Source organism: Macaca nemestrina, chromosome 20 (assembly GCF_043159975.1).
Source record: "Macaca nemestrina isolate mMacNem1 chromosome 20, mMacNem.hap1, whole genome shotgun sequence".
NCBI lineage: Eukaryota > Metazoa > Chordata > Mammalia > Primates > Cercopithecidae > Macaca > Macaca nemestrina.
The window spans coordinates 8,202,194-8,212,574 of NC_092144.1; the positions used below are offsets into that span (position 1 = coordinate 8,202,194).

Genomic DNA, 10,381 nt, shown 5'->3' on the forward strand with positions numbered 1-10,381 from the left:
CAAAGTACTGATTCACTCAAAACACTTTAAAAATGTCCCGCTATCATTCCTTCTCTGACCTTTATGTAGAAGTGTTTTTCTTAACTTCCAAACTAGTAGGCATTCCCCGCCCCCTGCCACTTTCCAGAATCCTCTGCTCACCAGGCCTCCACAGGTGCTGATGGCCACATGGGAGCTGCTGGCCTGGCCCTGCAGGTGACCAGCATAGAGGCAGTGGGGCCGGGCGGCCCTCTGCCAGGCCAGGCCCTCCCGTGTCCAGTACTCCACAGAGACGTGCCCTGCCAGTAGACGGGAGCTGCGGGTCAGGTTCAGCAGGAAGTGGGTGCTGGGTGAGGCCACCTTGTAGAAGAGGCGGGACTCGGCTGTGGCCCCGGTGCCCCGGCGCTGCCTCCGGGGAGGAGGTGGCGAGAAGGCCAGCAGTGCCCCGTTGTGGTCCACGCGGGTGGGGAAGGCGATCTCATAGCTCTCCAGACTGGACAGGAACTCATCTGTGGGTGAGGGTCAGAGGCCTGGGGTGGGCCCTGGTTTTAGTGGACCCCTGTGTCCTAGTTGTTAGGCTGCTGGAGCAAGTGATGCTGGCCTCACTGACCCCCGAAATCCAGGGAGTTGGCTGCAAGGCTCCCGCCTATTGACCCCAGGGCCTTCCCCCATTGACCCCCATCCCAGCCCCCTGATACCTCTTTCTGTTGGAGCCCAACTGGTCTCTTAAATTTTTCGCTCCCTCCCCACCGCCACCACCAGACTTCCCCTACCTTGAGACCGGAAGGCGTGCGTGACCTCGAACATGAGGCCCAGCCCCAGGGCGAGGGCCCAGCGGAGGATCTGGCAGGCGGGAGCCATAGAGGCCACGTGTCCACATGTCTCTCCCCAGCCCCGGCTGCCGGCAGCCCCCACAGTGCCGCCTCCCCTGTTCACAGCCTGCGCAGCATCACCGGGCTCCTGGGAGGGGGGAGCCAGGTAAGGGGGCGCCTGGTCCCGCTGTCCAGCACAACCAATGCCAAGGCCAACCATGGCCAAAGCTTTTCACCTGACTGAAGATTCTGAATGCATTTTCTCACTCAGTCGCTCCCCTCTCCCCACCTCCCCTTCCAATCCTTCCTACACTCTTACAAGAGGACAGGCAGGGACTGGGATGCTGGGAGTACCTCCTATGTACCAGCTACTGGCCCTAGTTTCCACACCACTGCATTTCTGTTTTTTTGAGACGGGGCATTACTCTGTCACCTAGGATGGAGTGCAGTGGTGTGATCATAGCTCACTGCAGCTTCCACCTCCTGGGCTCAAACAATCCTCCTGCCTCAGCCTCCCAAGTAGCTGAGATTGCAGGTGCATGCCACCACCTCTGCTTAATGTTTTTGTTTTTTTGGAGAGATGGGGGTCTCACTTTGTTGCCCAGGCTGATCTTGAACTCCTGGCCTCAAGCGATCCTTCCACCTCAGCCTCCCAAAGCACTGGGATTACAGGCATGAGCCACTGCACCTAGCCTACCATTGCATTTCATTTCCAAAATAACTTGAGAAGTCACGATCATCTTTTTTTTTTGAGATGGAGTCTCACTCTGTGGCCCAGGCTGGAGTGCAATGGCGCAATCTTGGCTCACTGCAACCTCTGCCTCCTGGGTTCATGTGATTCTCCCGCCTCAGCCTCCTGAGTAGCCGGCATTACAGGCACGCGCCAACACACCGGATAATTTTTTTGTATTTTTAGTAGAGATGGGGTTTTACCATGTTGGCCAGGCTGGTCTTGAACTCCTGAACTCGCATCATACTCGCAATCGCTCATCTTTTTATAGATGAGAAAACAGACTCAGGAGTGATAAAGTTTGCCCTGGGTCACACTGCTAGAAAGAGGTGGAACCTGGGTTCATTCATTGGGTTATAGCGTCTGGTGGAGGGTGGATGGGGGCATAACAGCCATGCATGCTGAGGATAGCAACCCTTACTTGCCCTAGCCCTGTGGGGTTCCATCTCTTAGGAGTGACAGATGACAGTCAAGTGAATGGAGAAGGGTTCAGATTGTGACATGTTCTCTAGAAAGTATCCATAGGGAGACTGGGAAGCAGAGGTTCAAAGCATAAGAAATCAATGGTGTGAAGAGACAGGAGAAAGTGCACCAGGAGAGGAAACAGCAAGGTCAAAGGCCTGGAGGTGGGGTAGAGCCTGGCATGCACCCAGGCAGGGTGGGTGCAGGAGAGCAAGGGGAGGCTGGCATCAGAGGCACTTGAAGGCTGGGGTGGTCAGTTTGAATTTTCAAGCCAGATGAAAGCTAAGGCTAGTACTCCATTCCCCCAACCTCTCATATTCCCACCCACGCACCCACTGTCCCGGGCCCTGTCTTTGGATTCTCCAAAAGGGGTAGCACCATTCAAGCCAGATTAAAGCTAGCCTCCAGCCTTTCATATGCCCACCCACGTACCCACTGTCTTGGGCCCTGTCTTTGGATTCTCCACACCGGGTAGCACCCTCACCCTCCCAAGCCTCTCCTCCACCCTATGTTTCCGTCCTCTTTTCAGATTCTTCCTTCTCAAGGCTCCAAGCCAACCTGCCCCGCAGGTCTCAGTCTCTCCAGCATCTGCCCCAGGCCAGCCTGCCGCAGACAACACTTTGGGCCACCAACCTGTGCCAAACCCTCTTCCCCCACCCTCCTGTCTCCACCCTCCTCCTCCTCTGTGCAAAATCCCTTAATCACAGAGTCTTGTTTTCTTTGCAGCCCAGCCAAGTCTGACAGTCAATCCCCAAACAGGGCAGTTCAGCCCCGAGGGAGGGAGCCAGGTTTTTGCCAAGTTGCTGATGGACCGAGAAGCCCACATTCCCCACTTCTGCTTGGATCCCTCTAGTGACGGGGAGCTCACTCACAGATATTCTGTGACCCCACTGCACTCTTCAGCTGGGCTAATGTCCATTCCTTTTGTTGTTGTTCTCTTTTTTTTTTTTTTTTAGACAGAATCTCGCTCTGGCATCAGGCTGGAGTGCAGCGGTGCGATCCCCGCTCACTGTAACCTCTGTCTCCTGGGTTCAAGCGATTCTCCTGCTTCAACCTCCTGAGTAGCTGGGACTACAGGTGTGCGCCACCATGACAAGCTAATTTTTGTATTTTTAGGAGAGACGAGGTTTCACCGTGTTGGCCAGGATGGTCTCGATCTCTTGACCTCATGATCTGCCCGCCTTGGCCTCCCAAAGTGATGGGATTACAGGCGTGAGCCACAGCACCCGGCCTCTCTCTTTTTCTCTTTTCTCTCTTTTTTTTTTACCTTTTGGGGGCTTCAGTTGGTGGAGTGGTGTTGGGCCCCTGTACGGATCCTTCCCTCGCCTGCTCCCTGCACCTGGACCTCTCTGGGCCTTTGTTTCTTCTTCTTTGGAGCCTGGGCAGGGAGGGGTCAAAGAGGAGGAGCTGGGCTGGTCTTCAGCACTGAGCTGAGTCTGTAGTTGAGGGATCGCTGAGGAAATCTGGACCCTCTCTCTGCCCCTGGAGAACCTCCTCTTAGACTTTTTCTTTCTTCTGTTCCTAATGAACCCCCTCCAACAAAAACCCACTTCCTCTCCCTCTCTTCTTCTTCTTCTCTCCTATTCTTTTTTGGAGGTGTCAACCAACTCCCAGATCAAAGCCCTTCCTGGTTGGGCACCTCTGACCCCTGCTCCTGCTCTAAGCCACCCCGGAAAGGTAGCAACATTCTCATTGCAAGTAAAGCAGGGACCTCACCCCTTTCTCCCATTGGCTCCCTCCCTCCTCTCCTGTTCTTGCACTGCCAGGCCTGGTGCCTCGTCCTCCTCCTTCAGGGGCTCTCTCTGGTCTGGTCTAGAGTGTCTTTGGGTCTGTCCCGGTCCCCCTAAGACCCTCACAGTCCTCATCACTGTCCTCTGAAGTGAGGTGCTCCTCCCAAAACCCTCATCCCGCATTCTGTGCTTTGGGCTCAGGTGGGGTGTGAGGGACAAGGCTTGGGACATCATGGAAGGACCCAGCATGGGGGGTGAGGACAGGGGAAGGGGACTCACCTACGCACAGTGTGTGGGGTGGGGGGAGGAAGGGGATCTGCAGAAGGCTCACAGGTGTCTGAGCTGGGTCCAGCCCACAGGGTGGTGGAGAGGTGTGACACAGCCCAGGGCAGCGGGTGGTGGGGGGACATTAACAAGGCAGTGGGTCTGGGGCAGAAGATGAAGCTTGAAAGAGGCTCAGGGACAGAGATGGTGGTGGACAACAGGATGTCAGTGAGGCATGTGCACTGTGGCGCATGTGTGTGACTGCATGTACGTTATAGCATGTATGTGAGTGTGTGATCCTGTACGTGACTATGAGCGTGTGACTCCATGTGCATTATGGTATGTGTGTGTGACCCTGTGTGTGTGTGTGTGTGTGTGTGTGTGTGTGTGTATACCCAGGCCTGGCCATTCCTCCAGCCCCTCCTCCCCCAAGGCAGGAGGGAGGTGGCCAGCGTGGGGGAGGGTGCCAGGCCTGGAGAAGGAAATGCCTCCGGGAAATGGAAGTGGCTTAGAAACAGAGGCTCTGTCCCATCCCATCCCATCCCGGGGATCCTGAAGGGACCCTCAGCTCCACACCCAGACCTCTCCGGCCAGGCTGCGGGGACAGGGCCCAGGGACGGTCCCACGTGGAGGCCAAGGCCGCGTCTGCCCAGGCAGAGGCCCCAGTTTGCCGGCCTCCTCCCGGCTGCACATCTGGCCGGGCCGGCAGGACGCAGCCCCTGCCGGAGAGCAGACAAAGGCCCAGCCGGGGCCTGCGGGAGGAGGGGGCCGGCGCCCGGGCTGGTCCCCCACAACCGGCCGCTAATTAAAGGCCCTGAGCCCGACCGCTGGAGACACCCTGAGACAGACGGCTGTGGCCTCAGTGACCAACTCAGGGGAAGTGGGCGGCGCCACTCCCACACCCAGACACACAAACACACACTGGCAGCGACACATATCCCGCGCAACCAGAGACAGGCGCTCGGGCACTGCAGACCCACAAAAGACGCCAGGACGCCTCCACCGCAGACATACGCGCCGACAGGCTCAGTGCACACTCAACACACCCAGAGATAAACACATGGAAACACACAACCACACACTCCCAGACATGTGTAAACACACACTCATTTACACGCGCACACACGGGACAAGCCAGAGAAACACGCTGCCACACAAATACAGGCACCTGGGGCCTACACACACAGACACACTCACACACATACACAGACAACCCAAGGAGACAGACACACAGGCCTACACGCTGACACATACACACTTATTTGCATGCTCACACCAAACCACAGACAAACTCACAAGTCCCACAGACCTAGACACCCCCCCACCAGACACACATACACAGGCATTTACACACTCATCACACTCAGAGACAAACGCACACATGCTTGGGGACACACACACAAACCCAGACACACATACACTCATCTCCAAATCTGCACGCACACAGCAAACCCCTATGCGCACACACTGTCCACACACACAGGCAGACACACAAGAGACTCATCCCCAGGCACTGACACACACATGTAAAGCACAACCACTCCGCCCCTACGTGGACGGACACACACACACACACACAGCAAACAAACCCACGGCAATCCCGGGCGCGATCAGTGGCGCGCGCACTTGAAGAACTCAGGCACAGACGCGAGTCGCACAGCGGGACGCCCTCCCCCATCCAGGGCACCACAGCCCCACGCCCTCACCGCTCGATGAGGACACACAAAGTCCCACCGAGTCACGCACCCCGGGTCCCCCGCCCGCGCCGCTACCTGCGCCGCGCCCGGGGCCTCCGCGCCGTCGCCGCCGCCGTCTCGCCGCCCCGCGCGCGCAGGAAGGGAGGGAGCGAGCGAGCGCGGCGGCGTGGCCGGGGGAGGGGGCGCGGGGAAGGCACTTCCTGAGCCGCCTGCCAGGGTTATAAAAAAACCCCCAAACCGCGCGCGGCCAGAAACCCCGCCCGCCCGCCCGCCGCCGCCCGGCCTCGGCCGCGGGCTGGACCCCAGCCAGGGACCCGGGAACTCGGGCCGCCCCGCCCGGGACCAGCGCCCCCGCTGCGGGGGAGGGGGCTGGGGAACCGCGGGGGGTGGGGAGGGGACGAAGCGGGGGAAATCGAGTGGCGGCGGGGAGAATGGACGGGAGAGGGGAGAAAGAATCAGGTGGGGGATGGGGATGGAGGTAGAACTGGGTGGGTGGGGGTTCGGGGAAAGGGAGGAAGAGAAGGGAGAGGTTGGGGGAGGGGGGAGTTTGAATGAAAGGGGCAGGGGGAGATGGAGACCTGAAGGAAGGGGCTGAGTGGGGTGCGGGGAGGTGGAGGCCTGGAGGAGGGGCTGAGTGGGGTGGGGGGAGGTGGGGGCCTGGAGGAGAGGCTGAGTGGGGTGGGGGGAGGTGAGGGCCTGGAGGAGGGGCTGAGTGGGGTGGGGGGAGTTGGGGGCCTGTAGGAAGGGGCTGAGTGGGGTGGGGGGAGGTGGGGGCCTGGCGGAGGCGCTGGGTGGAGTGGGGGGAGGTGGGGGCCTGGAGGAAGGGGCTGAGTGGGGTGGGAGGAGGTAGGGCCCTGGAGGAACGGGCTGAGTTGGGTTGGGGGCAACGGGAAGGAGTGGAGGGGGGTAAGGAATGGGGCGGGAGGGGGGATGGGAGCATGATATGGTGGGGTCGGGGAGGGGAGAGCCCACTTCCTCGCCAGCCTCTGCGGCATCAACAACAGCTGTTATTTATTGAGGGCTGGGCCTGGCTCAAACAAGCATTTATTGGGCGCCTCCCGTGTGCCAGGCACGGTGCCCGGGGCGGGAAATAAGTCCCAGCTCGGCCCCGCCCTCTCTGAGTTCTCAGGGGGTCTGATCGGTCAGGGGCCTGGCCTTGGTCTCTGTACCTTAACTCCGTGGTGATGTAGGCCCAGCTGGTCCCATTTCACAGATGAGGAAACTGAGGCCACAGAGAGGGGGAGAGTGAAAATTCTGTTGGAACCGGAGCCCTCTGGGTCTTCGTCACTCTGGGTCTGGCTCCATAAAATGAACGAATGTGTGAATGAGGAGGACCTGGATGGTTGGGGCAGGGCTGGGATTTGAACCCCAGGCGCCTGGTACACTGCCTGGTTCCAGGGAAGGGTGGTGACCCCCAGGCCTCACAATTCCAGGCATTTCCCAGGAACGCCCCCCGGGGAGCTGGGCAGAGCCTTGGCCTTGGCTTTCTCTGAGTCTGGGTTTACTCATCCACACAGTGGGGGTAATAACAGCCTTTCCAGGGCTGGAGTAGGGGGTGGAGGAGGGGGTGGAGGAGGGGGTGGAGGAGGGGTTTCATTCTGCAGCAAAGATTTGTTGTTACGTGCTGGGTTCCAGGGACACAGCTGAGACCAGGAGGGCAGCTTCCCAACTCGGAATTTTTCCTTTTGAACCTGGAATGACATGTCATTACTCACGCATACAGCAGGCGCTGCATAAATACCAGACTCCTGGAGTTCCTACCACACTACCTTACCCCAACCTCCTGGGACTCCAGGCTAGACCAGAGGGACAGCCCCCATCCTCCTGTTTGCTCCCCACACTCACTCCTTCCCACCAGGGCCTCTGGGGCCCCCATTTGAGGAACGAGTCTAAGTCAGCCATTTCTGGCCTCTGTTAGCTGTTCTTCTGCTACCTATGGGCCCTCTTTCTCCATGAAAGAGGGGTGGTGGCTTCCTTTCTTTGCCGTACTGCTAAAGGCTTCTACTGTTAGCCTAGTGACTGGTCCAGCCACCTGTCCCTACTTTTTTTTTTTTTTTTGAGATGGAGTCTTGCTGTGTTGCCAAGGCTGGAGTGCGGTGGCGTGATCCCAGCTCACTGCAACCTCCGCCTCCTGGGTTCGAGCAATTCTCCTGCCCCAGCCTCCCGAGTAGCTGGGATTACAGGCGCCCACCACCATGCCCGGCTAATTATATTTTTAGTAGAGATGGGGTTTTACCATGTTGGCCAGGCCAGTCTCGAACTCCTGACCTTAAGTGATCCAACCGCCTCTACCTCCCAAAGTGCTTGGATTACAGGCGTGAGCCACTGCGCCCAGCCCACCTGTCCCTCCTCTTAAGGATGGGTGGCTTCCAGACCGCACTGGGAATTTCAGGGCTGCTTTGAGCCAGGCGCTCCCAGGTTCTGGCACTCCTGGCTGTGAAACCTCTCATTATAATTACTCTGTGAAACTTTGACAGTTCTACACTCACTACTTCCCACCACAGCCCCAGACCTCCCTGCGGGGCGGGGGGGGTGTCTCTTTTTTTTCTCGAGGGCGTGTGGCCCTCTAGGGCCTGGCAGATTGTTTAGGGGAAGCACTGTCCCCACCTGAATCCCCAGGGAGCTGTGTTGGGGTCCCCACCTGAAGCCCCAGGGGGCTGTGTTGGGGCTTTTGCGGTGAGTCTTGGGAAACAGACTTATGTCTTTTCCTTTTTCTTTTCTTTTCTTTTTTTCTTTTCTTTTTTTTTGAGATGCAGTCTCGCTCTGTTGCCCAGGCTGGAGTGCAATGGCGCGATCTCGGCTGACCACAACCTCTGCCTCCTGGGTTTAAGCAATTCTCCTGCCTCAGCCTCCCGAGTAGCTGGGACTACAGGCACATGCCACCACGCCTGGCTAATTTTTGTATTTCACTATCCTTGGCCAGGCTGGTGTCAAACTCCTGACCTGGTGATCTGCCTGCCTCGGCCTCCCAAAGTGTTGGGATTACAGGCGTGAGCCACCACGCCCAGCCCTTTTGTGTCTTTTTCTTCTGAGACAAGATCTTGGCTCTGTTGCCCTGGCTAGAGTGAGGTGGTGTGATGACAGCACACTGCAGCCTCGAACCCCTGAGCTCAGGTGATCCTTCTGCCTCAGCTTCCTGAGTATCTGGGACCACACATGTGAGCCACCATGCCCAATTAAATTCTTTTTTTTTTTGAGACGGAGTCTCTCTCTGTCACCCAGGCTGGAGTGCAGTGGTGTGATCTCGGTTCACTACAACTTCCACCTCCCGGATTTAAGTGATTCTCCTGCCTCAGCCTCCCAAGTAGCTGGGATTACAGGCACAAGCCACCACGCCCGGCTAATTTTTGTACTTTTAGTAGAGATGGGGCTTTGCCCTGTTGGCCAGGTTGGTCTTGAACTCCTGGCCTTAAGTAGTCCTCCCACCTCAGCCTCCTAAAATGTTGGGATTACAGGTGTAAGTCACTGTGCCTGGCCTCAAATTGTAGAGACAGGGTCTCTCTCCGTTGCCCAGGTTGGTCTTGAACTCCTGACCTCAAGCAGTCTCCCTGCCCCAGCTTCCCAAAGTGCTGGGATTTACAGCTGTGAGCCAAGTCTGGCCTGACTTTTGTGTCTTGAGTGGGATGGATTTGAAGCTGAATCCCTATCTTAGACAACAGGGGGAGGCCTCTTATAAGAATGAAGCCAGCTGGAAATGTGGGATCATGCCTGTAATCCCAGCACTTTGGGAGGCCAAGGCGGGTGGATCACTTGGGTGGATCACTTGAGCTCAGGAGTTCGAGACCAGTCTGGACAACATGACAAGACCCCATCACTGTTAACAAATACAGAGAAATAGCCAGGGCGTGGTGGTGTATGCCTGTGGTCCCAGCTACTTGGGAGGCTGAGGTGGAAGGATGGCTTGAGTCACGGAGGTGGAGGTTGCAGTGAGCTGAGATTGGGCCACTGCACTTCAGCCTGGGCGACGGAGTGAGACTGTCTATAAAAAAAAAAAAAAAAAAAAAGTTAAGTAAATAAATAAAAATAAAAAATGGGCCGGGCACGGTGGCTCAAGCCTGTAATCCCAGCACTTTGGGAGGCCGAGACGGGCGGATCACGAGGTCAGGAGATCGAGACCATCCTGGCTAACACCGTGAAACCCCGTCTCTACTAAAAATACAAAAAACTAGCCGGGCGAGGTGGCGGGCGCCTGTAGTCCCAGCTACTCCGGAGGCTGAGGCAGGAGAATGGCCTAAACCCGGGAGGCGGAGCTTGCAGTGAGCTGAGATCCGGCCACTGCACTCCAGCCCGGGCTACAGAGCAAGACTCCGTCTCAAAAAAAAAAAAAAAAAAAATAATAATAATAAAAATAAAAAATGAATGAAGTCACCAGATGGAGGAGAGTAATGGCCCTGGGGCCATCATTATTTGAGCCCTGAGCAAGCTGTTCCTGAAGCCCATAGATGGGCTTTAATCCAGTCACACTCTTTATTGAACACTATATTGTGTCAGGTGCTGATCCAGGTACTGGGGACATGGCCAGAAACAACAATCTCCATCCCACAAAGGTCACCGTCTTGCCTCAAGGCCTTCGCACTTGCTGTTCCCTCTGCCTGGAACACCTTGCCTCCCCACCCCCCATATTCCATGGCCAGGTCTGTTTTGTCTTTGATTTTTTTTTTTTTCCTCTTTGAAACAGAGTCTCGATGTCACCCAAGCTGGAGTGCA

General features: G+C 57.1%; 1 protein-coding gene across 3 annotated transcripts in view; it reads right to left on the reverse strand.

Moving 5' to 3' along the window:
- LOC105481955 (ADAM metallopeptidase with thrombospondin type 1 motif 10) overlaps positions 1–5,821 on the reverse strand; it is a 31,756-nt gene extending 25,935 nt beyond the window's left edge. The window contains exons 1-4 of one of the 3 annotated variants that reach the window (XM_011741773.2): positions 5,750–5,821; positions 3,251–3,361; positions 753–939; positions 142–488 (exon numbers count right to left, since the gene is read on the reverse strand). In XM_011741773.2, the coding sequence (XP_011740075.1) occupies positions 142–488; positions 753–840 (435 nt within the window). In that variant the 5' untranslated portion in view covers positions 841–939; positions 3,251–3,361; positions 5,750–5,821. Of the gene's footprint in view, positions 1–141; positions 489–752; positions 940–3,250; positions 3,368–5,749 lie in introns of those variants that run through there. The other 2 variants (XM_011741843.2, XM_071088018.1) reach the window with 2 other exon arrangements.
- Positions 5,822–10,381: the final 4,560 nt, after the last annotated feature.